The 12009-nt window shown below is 39.5% G+C and overlaps 1 protein-coding gene across 2 annotated transcripts; it reads right to left on the bottom strand.

The window, feature by feature from the left end:
- Positions 1 to 959: 959 nt before the first annotated feature.
- On the bottom strand, positions 960 to 10095 carry puraa (purine-rich element binding protein Aa). Of its 2 annotated transcripts, none has more exons than XM_063486267.1 (2): positions 9885 to 10095; positions 960 to 5771 (listed from the first exon to the last, which is right to left on the bottom strand). In XM_063486267.1, the coding sequence occupies exon 2, from the start codon at positions 5701 to 5703 to the stop codon at positions 4846 to 4848; it is 858 nt and encodes a 285-aa protein (XP_063342337.1). In that variant the 5' UTR covers positions 5704 to 5771; positions 9885 to 10095; the 3' UTR covers positions 960 to 4845. The 2 variants fall into 2 exon arrangements, with proteins under 2 accessions (XP_063342337.1, XP_063342338.1); XM_063486268.1 differs by lacking the exon at positions 9885 to 10095 and adding an exon at positions 9533 to 9859.
- Between the last annotated feature and the right edge of the window lie 1914 nt (positions 10096 to 12009).

The following is a 12009-nucleotide window of genomic DNA, read 5'->3' as shown; positions in this document are numbered from 1 at the left end:
AAAGAGCGGCCTCTACTGGTTAAAGCAATTGCTGTGATTTAAAAAAAAGGAGCCTGCCATGGATTACGTCACCACCCAAGCCAGTGCTCAACTACCTTAGACTACAGCACTAAACGAAAGCTGAATAAAAACTGTGCATAAGCACTTATGCACACTGACCGCATGGCTCCATAAATTTCGACTGCAAAACAGCGTAAATATACAATGCATGCAGACACCTGCGCCTAAAAGGTAACGAGGGGCAGGATGCTTTTGTAGCAAGCCATTTGTTATAGTCAGCGGTGGCAAAGTGCTCATGTGATAATGGTCATGCTTCAAAATTAATAAAATGTAAGTTCTCTCATAGATTCAAAGTGTGGCACCTTGGATCAGACTAAACACCATCAGAACACATTACAATGTGTTTTATGTTTAATAAGGGAATTTTTGTTTGATTAAATGGGGTTTATCCTTTTTTGGATGCTTTAATCATGCTGTGACGACAGAGACCAGTTCTCTGTGTAGATTCTGGGATGAGGAGCAAAGTCGGAGTGTAAGCTGGCATCTGGGCTGGAGTCCATCTCGGTATAGCACATCCACTTCAGTTTTTTCACCCTCCATCCCATCTAGCAGGCTGGGACTATCAACTAACAACAAAGCACAAACATACATATGTCCTGGAGAAATACCTTTGGGCATGTCTAGAGAATGGACCTTCCAGCTCGTTATGCTGTATTTACTCTTATGTGGGTTCTTCTGATAGGAGGAGAATGGTTGAAGCAATACAAGGGTACTCCGTGTGGATGGCCCAGAAATAAATCTGCCTCTATGCTCCATGATTTAGGACCTAGAAGCAACCCAAAGGGTGCTGCTGATATCACTTGGCCAATTTTCAGAATTTACATAATGATAATTAACATTTTCTATGTCATTTCATTTTATTAACAGAATTAAACCAAGACTTCAACTTGTTACAGGGAATCAGTTTTACTTATAAATAGCTATAAACTCAAGAATAGTGAGACGCATCCTAAAAACATTTGGAAGCAACTTTTTTAAGCTCTTTTTTAAACTTTGATTTTTAGCTTAAATCCGACACCAAACGTATTAAAAAAGAAAAAAAAATAAGAAAGAAAAACAATCATTAAAAAAATGTAACTTAAAACATGTGCAGGTTCTGTTGGGTCACGATCAATAAAGTCTAATTTCTTTAGTTTTTAGATTAACAGAAAGACTCACAGAAGAGCAATTGTTGCATACAGATGATCACAAATTGCATAGTCGGGATAGTCAGAGAACAAAGTAACGCTTTATTTTACAGCCTGGTTTTACACATACAGTACTATTGTAGAAATCTCTAAGAAGACATGAGTCATCAGGTACTCGCCATTGCAAAATTTGCATTTTATAGGCTGTAAAATTAAGCTTTAGCAATTAGTATCATTGCAAATGTATAATCAGACATTGTAGACAGCACTACATAAAAATTAAACAGACTTTTCAGTGATTTCCCCCACCCCCATCCCACAACAAGAAATGAAACATGAAAAACACATACATTTTGAATATAGATTTTTTTCCCCCTCATGGGTAAATTAAATTTATTCTTTTTTTTAATAATTTGTCAAATGTACATAAATTATATTTAATGCATCAAAAACCAAATGAGCAAATCAAATAACCTCATTTTTTAAATAAAAAGAGGTAACAGAAAAGAGAACAACATTCTTTGTTGAGATCATTTTTAAACAAGTATTGGTCAGGCATTTCATTAACCTGGGAAAGCAAAGTGCTACACACAACAACCACTGAAGACAGTTCACCATACACCTTAATGAGGATTGGACTGAAGCACCTTTTCTTAGCTTAAAGCTAAAATGGAGATTCCAGGGATTTTTTTTTCTTCTTTTTAAATTTTCCTTTTCACAAAAAAAAAGAAAGAAAAAACAAAGAAACAACAAAAAAAAACAACTCCATTGTATGTTTACAGTCTACCTTGAACAAACCATTAGCCAAGTTTACCCTTTTCCTTGAGAGGGGCATACTTGCAGGGACAATGTTCGATTTCAAGTTAAAGTAAGTACGTGAACTGCTTGACTCAACAGGCTGCTAAGACCTTGGTTTACTATATTTTCCTCCAGGATGGAGCTTTGTGTGCAAATAAAGGCGTACAATTCCTTCATGAGAAATAAACATGGAATTCAGCCATATGCTTTCAAATAGTAATCATATATTTAATTGATATACATATATTGCCACCATTGGCACATATGATATTGCACACAGTGATGAAATGTTGCACAGAAAGGAAAAAAAAACAAAACGATATTTTTGTGGGCAAAAACATTCCAAAATTACAAATAATGTGGAATAATGCTGAAAAGGTAAAACTACATAAAAACAAAAACAAACAAAACAACAAAAAAAACCCACAAAACAAAACAAGACATGCTTGCTACTCCCCATTAATTGAGCAACTTACAACTTACACATAACTAACCCAAGCCATAAAACAAGCATTTTAAGGGGTGGGTGGGGCTTTCCCGTAACAACTGATACCATTTCAGGCCACTACTGATGTTCCCAATCAGCCCCTGCTCTCCCTGCTAATGCACATGGCTGGTGAAGAGCCATCTCTTCTGCATCATCTTGCATCTAGGTGACCACCCCCTTCCATGTTTACATGTAGGCCGATACCTGGATGGCTAGGCAATGGGGATGGCAATAAAGTCGGGGGGGGGGAGCTGAAAGGTAGCAGAAAAAAGTTCAGAATTCTGCTCCTATTTTTCTAAAGAGTTTGTAACAAACCCTTTTAGCACCACGAGTCGTGCGCTAGCACACAAGGGGGCTGAGACACAAGAAACAGAAGAAAGAGGAGATTTGAAAAAAAGAAGTAGAAGAAGAAGAAGAAGAAGAAGAAGAAGAAAACAAAAAGAAGCCATAACTGCGATCCAAAGCACCAGGCCAGCGTGTAAGCATGCGGAGTGTGTAAGGCACCAGGTTGTTTATATGCTGAAGAGGATGCTCCCAATCAGGTATCATTTAGGCTATACCAAAGGCTCCAAAAATAGGTGGTCAAGGACAGTCTAGTTTGCTGGTTTCCAGTCAATCTAAACATGGGAGCAATCATTTAATTCAATGCTGAGGTAAATCTGACAGTATCTGATTGTTGCCAGTTTCTCTGGAGTTTACTGACAGAGTTTATAAAACTGCTATCACACATCTATGAGATGCGACTGAACTGGATTAGAACCAGTTGTTTTCCGTGTGGCAGCCCAAATATTTACAATTAGACCAGAACAGAATCTCATCACCCCAGGTGGGTATTTGGGCTTACAAATCTAAAGCAGAGCTATGAGAATGTATCCAAAGTAGCCCCACACTGAACTTCACACCCTCAGATCTTAAAACGCAAGAAAGGAATGTGCACATCCAATGACATAACAGACATTCACCAACAGGTGAACCAGGCCGTCTTCACCTCGGCTAAGCCAGGCAAGCGCCTCAGTGGCCGTCCTCATAGTGTGATGGTGACATTTCGATTACTGTTCACAAGGTCGCTGCTTTTACAATCATGCTTTGAAACAACTTCCACTAGAACTACACCGAGCCTTTTGGATGGTAATCCCCCCCCCAGTCCTCGAACTTGAGATTCATACAACATAGGCAGATAAAGATACGTATGGAAGGGTCTTTGAGCCAATATTTTGGGAGACCAACGAAATCGTAGTGCAGATAAACATGCAGCAACAGCACTCCTTGGCACCATTTAGACTTTTATGACTAAACAAGATCACAAAAAGTTTGTTTCATATGTACTAACCGATTGCGCTCTTCCGGTTTTTACTATGCCAATCAACACAGTATATTCAGGGTCTTTTGCCTTGTTAAATAATCTGCAGTTCAGGCCATTTGCTACATGTTGTCTCTGCATTTCCTCTATCAAATACACATTTAGTACCTTTAAACTGAACACATTGCATTAACAACGAGACACAAAGGTAGTCTATTATATATCCATCTGCATGGCAACAATTTCAACTGAAACAAAAGTTACAATATTAATATATCTTTGAATGCCTCTGGCAAATGTCAAGATCCAATGACCAGTTCCTTATATGCAATGCATATTGCACAATAAATAGAGCACTTATTTCATTTCATGAAAATGCCTACACGTTCCTTTGTTTTGTTTTTTTTTAATATATATATATATGTACTGCATGAAATCTTATCAGTTTCCGAAGCAGGCCTAGCCCTCATATGATTTATGTGTAAACACCTCTCTACTCACAGGTAAAGGTAAATAGGATGGCAAGTACATGTGACAACCTTTTACAAAGTTTTGGAATTTTGGTTTAAAAATTAAAACATCTGATTTGTGCTGAAGTCATTTAACTCACATGAGAAGGAAACTTTTTTTTGTCTCTCCTTTGAACTCGGCAATAATTCAATTTGAACATTGCAAACACTTTTTTTTTCCTCTCCTCTTTACAATAGCTTTAACTGGTACAAAAGTTTTCTGTTAATAAGGGAAATAAACAGTTCAATATCGTTTGTCAAGTAGGAAACAATGTTCAAATATAATGTTATTACTTTGTTTAGCAGCCTGTTACTGTATTAATGGTGGTTAAGTGGGGTAACATCCAGCGATGAGTGACAACATGTCATAACTGTCAGGTCGTGGAGGTTTCTTATATTGTGGGTGATGCTCCCTTGGTTAAACCAATACAGTTAAATCTTTAGATTTCTTTCATTATACAGTAGAGTGTTTTCTTTTTAATTATAATTCTCTTGTTATTTTCATTACTCTGGCATGTTTTTCCTCTCTCTCTCTCTTTTTTCTTTTTTTGTTTGCTGTCTATATCAATCCTCGTCTCCATCGTCCTGCTGCATCTCCTCTTGTTGCTGCAGCTCGCATGCCCTTTTCTCCCGCTGTTTCTCCTGGATCTTCTTCATCTCCTCGGCATATTTACAGAAAGTATTCCCAAATTTGGACCACACTTTGTAGGGCACTGTAATTGAGTTGCGGTACGTTGGCTTCACCTCGCTTACCCTCATAAACACACCGTACTTATTGGATCCGACGTCGAAGAAAAACCGTTTGTTGTCCACAGTCAACGATGACCCTTCGGGCAACTCTGCAGGTTCGTCCTCTACACCATAATCGTCAATAAGTTTAGCCAAAGCGTCACGAAACTCAATAAGTCCCTGGGCAGGCAGAGCAATCGTCTGGCCTTGCGTGAATCCCAAACCGGGCCCCCGGTTAACGGTCTGTCGAATCCTCAGAAACCGTCCCCGCTGGTTCTCTTTCAGATCCATATAGTATTTCCGATTTTCTCGGACCAAGAACTCGCTTTTGAGGGCTCGCCTGGGCTCGTCTTGTACCATCCCCGGGTTGCTCGGACCCAGCTGGGCATAATGTTCGATGAAGTCCCCCAAGTAGTCACGGAACTCAACCGCCACGGACATGGAGAGAGTGAGGCGGCTCTTGTTTCCACCGGCCCCGACTTCTGCTATCTTTAAGAAGCGGCCTTTCGCGTTCTGCTTAACGTCCAAATAGAAACGTTTGTTTTGGATGTCAACCCTCTTCGACGCCAGCTCTTGGGTCTCATGCTGGAGCCCGGAGGCCGAGCCCGCCCCTCCTGTCGCTAGGTGCATGGAACCGAAGCCTGGGCCCGTAGCTGCTCCTCCCTGCTCACTTCCACTGTCTCTGTCCGCCATGATGCTGCCTGCCTGCCTTCTCCCTCTGTCTGCTGCACAGCCACAGCGAGCCGGAGCTCTCGCGAGATCTACACAAGAGTATAAAAAATAAAACGAGAAGGGCGCTTAACGCAGAGCGATTGTCATGTGTTTTAATGCCCTTTATGCCACACCGCACGACTAATGTCATAAGCTGTCACTAACATTGAAAGCGAAACCTACGGTTGTTGGAGGAAATGCGTCTACCAGCCCACTTAAGTTTCGTTTCGTCTGTACAGCTCCCGAAAAGCCAGGTGCTTTTCCAACCTGGAAAGACCCAGGCTTGCCCTCAAGTTTTTATCGAAGAAAATAGCCTTCTAAAGCATCACCGACTTCACATCACAAGTGTATCTGTTTACGTGGGATGTGCTAACGAGTTTACAGATCACCGTTTGTGCTCAAAGAGTTGAAAAAAAAAAAAAAAAATAAAAAAATCTTGATTTACAAGTCACAAGAAAATCGGTCTATACATATTATTTAACAGGACCGCATTAGCAGCAATACAAATAATAGCGGGACTGATAAAACGAATAGCCTGTAACGAATAATTAGTTTTCACTCTTGGCGCCAGTCAATTCCACATAATTTATAATACATCTTACCTTTTATACATTGTATTGGACTTTACCATCTCTAGGCTACTAAACACTGATATCAGCATTAGAATTAGAAATTATTTTAAAGGAAGTTTAGTTTAAAATATATACTATGTATAGCTAATAATACAAATAAAAAAAATTATATATATTAATTTTTAGTTTCCGATTCCCGTTTTATTTTATGAATGAGCAGTTTTGTTCTATAACGCCAAATCATGTCAGAAAGGGAGAGAGAGCCGCCATGTTAACTGTGTGGGAATAATATGAGCAGAGGTGGGTCTCACAACATTGTTTCAGCAACTCAGCTAAGTTTCCCCACCCTGGAGGCTACTTACCTCTGCTTAGATAAAAGACGGAACAACTAGGCTAGTTTTAATACCACCAGTCATTCCTCAGTTTGAAATCTGTAAAGGTGCAAAATTTTTTACAAAGGTTACATTTTTTTATGTAGCAAAACATCCAATGAGCGTGCTCGGTATGCCTACGGGACATGCAAAACAGCTGCCAACATCAAGACACACACAGAAGGCGTGAAAGTGTAGCAAACCCTCCTGCAGCTTACGTTCATGAAAGAAAGGTTCTGTTTCTAAACTCTGACTTTGTGGCGACTATTTCTAAGGTAATCTTACCCACTTGTTCACGCCTTAAGATAGAATTGTGTCACCCAGGTGTCCAAGCAAGGTCTGAACGCTGTCTCAGCGGAGCGCCCTGCAGCTCGCAGGCCTGCCTCATTAGTACTCGGGCCTCCTTCTCTTCAGCTGTTCAGCGGCGGCATTGTCTGCTCCGGGTCAAAGCTCTTTCTTTCATTTTATTTTTTCTTACTTGCGCAAATATGAAATATGATGGGCAGACCTGGGCTAAGATAGTCCAGCTCATTTGCTCTGGTATTATTTTTGCGCATTTCAAGTAATGCCACTGCATGGATTGATAATGGGAAAAGATCAAGGCATGCCCATCTGGGCCTACACAGATTATTACTGACTAGACCATATAGATGACGATCTACTGAGGTTCGATTAGAGCATAAAAATAAGCAGCAATAAAGCCCCAAATAAATAAATAATAAAACCATCTTAACTTAAATTCTGCACAAAAAATAAAATACAATAATCAATGCTGGCGATACTTTTTTTTTTTTATACGAAGGACCTTTTTTTTAAAGTCTTACTTCCGAGTTACCTGGAAAACGATTTCTTTTTCTTTTTTTTTAAAAAAAAGAGTGCCAAGACCTTTCACTCGAGGCATCTATAAGCCTGTATAGGGTATCTATATTTTTAATTTAGCATAAATCTTCTGCCCTTCTTCCGCCTTTTCTAATTCCCGCATAAAATATCTGACGACTACTTTAGATTGCCTCCAAATCATTTTTACGACCAAAGATAAACAGCGCAAATAGTTTTTAAATGTAAAAATCGCTTAAATGGTGATTCCAGAGTTTTATTCAAATGCACTACAAAGAGTTAGTATAAATACAAGAAAAATATTTTTTAGTATTCAGTCAGGGACTGTGAGACAGCTGTCCTAGGCCTCGTCTATATGATTACACTGCAGAAAGCCCAGAATTTAAAACATAATTATTTCCCCCCGCCGCTCATTCTTGCAGACTCGTTTATGTGTCGCTGCCGAGTCCAAATAAGGGAAAATGGTAAGATGTTTAACTGTGGGTATCCTTTAGGCACTATTCGTTCTTCACTTCACAAACAAGACCGAGCATTGAACCTCAAACTTTTATTTAGAATAGAAAATATCAACTGCATCGATGGAAACGTTGAGATTGTATACGTGACTAATTTACCTCTCAAAGTTGACATTTCTTCTGTACCTTTCCACAAGACTGTTAGAAGGCCTGACTGAAGCCAGTCATACAAACAAACTCAACTTAGAAACTTAAAAATAAAGTAAAATAAAATAAAAATAAACATGTATGCATCTTGACTTATAGATACTACTTGATTTCTCAGGCGTTAAATATTAAAGCAGTAATTTGAAATGTTTTACATTTAAAATGCTGTATGCATTCTGTATGTTTATAGTAATCATTTCAAATGCTTATTGTTTTTTAAAAAAAATTCCGGGCTGTGAAAAAAATATTGGGTAATTGAAAAAGTTACAAATATTAAAAATTATAATTTATTTAAACAAATAATGAATAATAAAATGTGAAGCAGGAGGACGCTGAAATATCCTGAAGATGCTAAGAGAGAAGTCGCATTCAAGAAAATTATTCCCTCTAAAATTCCCTGAAAAAGAATTTAGGTCGCTCTTCTACTCTGTCCATCACTAGTGTAAATCAGAGCTGCAGGTGAGGAGACAGAAGCATTTGGGCCTTAAGAGGAAACAATACTCTTGACTAATTTTCTCCTTCTTTTAAACGTTCTCTTAATCTTTATCCACCTTTTATATTTTTTATACACATAAACATTCAAATATGACCTATTCTGCGTCTCAAAGGGTGATTCATTCCCCAGTAATTCCCACTTTGATTAAAAAATAAATGAATAAATTGTGATTAAAAACCTAACAACTGCGCGAGGATTAAACCAATGAAAATTTTAGAATCTAAACGTGTAACGTGTATCACTGTGATGTTCAGCGTGAGGTTGGCCTGTTGGTTTTCTATGCAAAAACAAAATCAACTAAGTTTGTCCGCACCTGCTCACAGTGAACCTCTCTCATTATTTCATTGCCACTCCCCAGGAAACTCTGAGTACAAGCTTATATTCTTTTCATTAAGTATTTCTGCTGAAGAGAAGTCAACTCTATGCTGTCTTTAAAAAAAATGATGTGCCCTTTCTTTTTATTATTATTTTTTCTAAATAGATGAGTGCAACAAACACCGCTGTGGATGCACGCGAAATGGGTAAGTCATTCCTATTGCACTGAATGAATGAACAGCACTGCAAACTTACAGGCCTCGTTTGTGTATAATGTGTCGGATTTAAAATGGCCTTACCTCTCTGGGCCTCAGATTGCAATGGAACCACTCATTTAGAATTTCATCAGACTTTCTAATCAAAGCGTTTACTGTGACAAGCTCATCTTTGTCTGAACAAAGTTACACCTAAAACACTATATACGCCTCTATATACGCAGATTTATGAAGACCCACTAGACAGATGAATAACTTATCAGTTAAGCCATAAATTCATCATCAGTCGGTACTTGGCCTATTTTCTTTCTGACAATTTTAAATTATGGACGTGGGGTCATACATGCAGGTCTTTTTCGGATCCCGAGATCGCATCCAACGCAGTTTTCAGCCTCAGAAGGTGTTGTCGCAGTTGGTAAAAGACAGCCGCTGTGATCACCTCCCAAAGTTTCTCCCTACATCCCAGCATAGGAAAGCGGTGGCATCGCTCCAAATGCAGCTCCATTTTTTTTTCATTTTTTGTTTTTTGTATCAGATCAGACAGATCGGTCGTACAGTGAAGTATTCATGCTTCTGTAAACTCTCCTAAGCAATGTCATATGCTTGGCTGCACGTCAGGACACTTACAGCACAGCAACAATCCGAATGACTTGTAAATAAAGCGTCATTCCACCGAGCGAGACTCCATAACCTACCTTTACCCCGCTCAGTCTGCAGGCGCAGCGCCTTAAAACCTCGACGGCCTGCCGCAGATGGCGAGACGAGGCAAAAGACACATGTGAATGCGCTCGGACTCCTGCGTGACAGCGACACGGACTGCTCCTGCTTGCTTCACAAGATGGACAAGAAACGGAGAGTCGTGGCACGAAGAGCGACACACGCACAATTCAACGCCGCTGCACGTTGCATGATGTCAACACGCAAATGTTGGAAACTCGGTTCAAGGGCGCCACTTCTCGGCGACACTGGGGAATTACAGTATTGTCTTTTTGACTGTAACAGGTATAGGGCAACATTTCTGGGAACTGTAATGCAGGGTAGCGTCTAAAGAAGTGAAATCCGAGCGTAGTTTTTGCGTTAATGTTGTGAACTTGTGTGTCCCACTTTGCCAGTGGCAAAATGAATGAATGAATGATCTCCAAAAGTTGATTCTGTTCATCTGGACGTAGCGTTTTCAGTGGGAGAAACCTTTAATCACTCTAATTATTGGTTTTCCTATCAAAAATATATTCAAAAACATATGACCCCTGTACAAAGTCCTATGTCCTGGCTCTTTGAGCTGCCACTGAAAAACTAAAGTAACTATTTATAGTAATTCCCAGCCAAGAATTGATTAAGTAACTCTTAAAGGGGAAATCTAGCACTACTATTACCTATTATGTGATTGCTCCTTAAATGCTTGTTCCACCAATTCCTACATCATCGCATCTATCCCGCACTGGTCTGCAGAGTGCTGTTTAAAAAGCGCATTCTCAATTATAGGTGCTGACAGGAGGACTTTAGTCCACACAGTAATGTCTTGTCTATTGTGAGCGTGTTTGACATTAACACTCTACAGGCCTAATTCAAATTTCAGCACCACGGAGAGCAGCCAGGTCTGTTTCAAGCTGGCAGGTGGTGCACTTAAATGAAAACGCAAGTAACTCCATTGTGTTGTTTTAAGTTACAGTATCGTTTTGAGAGTCTTTGGCTTCCTGGTTTTAGACTGATTTAATATAGAATTTATACCCTGACCTTTTTACCTTTTAAAGGTTATTTCACTTAATCTTGTGCACCTTTCATTTTGAGCCAAATTCAAATCTAGCACCCTGCTTTGTCGCTTTTTTGATGAACATCAGCAGTTATGTAGGGTATGTTACTGACTCCCAACTACTCTCTGGTCAGCAGATGTCGCTCTTTGTGATGCGGTTACTTTAACATCATGTATCCGCATTCAGGCTAAAAAAATAAATTTCAACTTTAGTTATATTTGGTATGACGATAATCAGTATTCCTATGTTAATTTGTGTAGTTATGTAACGTGACGTTTGTCAAAGTGCTCTGTCAGAACTACCCTAAATGAACACGTTTAACTATATATTTTTTTAAAAAACACTTTAACAATTTTCCTTCTTGTAGAGTAAAATAGTTCATCTGCGGTTTGGACCCCGGTGTTGCAGCTCTATAGATTTAATGCGGTCTTCCTTCAACAGCGTTTTTTTCTTCTTCTTCTTTTTCTTTTTCTTCTTCTTTTTTTTTTTTTAGAGGCAGAGCAGTGAATGTGACCTGAATGCAGGGCATGACTTAATGGGATGAGACGCAAAACTCATTCAAAACAGTCTCTTGAAGACTCCGAAATGCTTTCGCAGCCTTAGTCATCGCAGCCATAGGATTTTTCTGGGCTCAGCGGGTTTCCGTGTGAACCTGTTTCGGTTTTTGGAGCGATGCCTTGGCTACAGTGAAATGCGATTTTGAGGAGGGACAGTCATGGATTTTGGATTTCGTTTGTTTCGTTATAACGTGAGGTCGCCACCGATAAAAGACCATGGAGTGATCGGCATACAGTAGCGGGGTTTGGGGAGTGAGGAGAACGACCCTTCGGTGCGTCGGTTGCCCGTGTCAGAGCTCCAGTTCTGCGTTTTTTTCTGTTGACGGAGCCTCTTGGCAATCGGCATTATTTTCTGTCCGTCTGTGGCTCGTAGGGGAGGCGGAGAGAGAGCCGCGGTGGAAGGCGGCGTATTAGCGCTATAGCTGCCGAGCAGAAATAATTGTTTTATTTTAATTTTAAATTTTTTTTATTTTTCTTTTCTTTTCTTTTCTTTTCTTTCCTTTTTTTTTTTT

Source organism: Pelmatolapia mariae, linkage group LG10_11 (genome assembly GCF_036321145.2).
Source record: "Pelmatolapia mariae isolate MD_Pm_ZW linkage group LG10_11, Pm_UMD_F_2, whole genome shotgun sequence".
In the NCBI taxonomy this organism is placed as follows: Eukaryota; Metazoa; Chordata; class Actinopteri; order Cichliformes; family Cichlidae; genus Pelmatolapia; species Pelmatolapia mariae.
Note: the sequence above shows the minus strand (reverse complement) of the source record. Positions and strands in the feature narration are given on the sequence as shown.

Coding starts and splice junctions, on each gene's coding strand:
- puraa (XM_063486267.1), bottom strand. CDS start 5,703: ATGGCGGACAGAGACAGTGGAAGTGAGCAGGGAGGAGCAGCTACGGGC.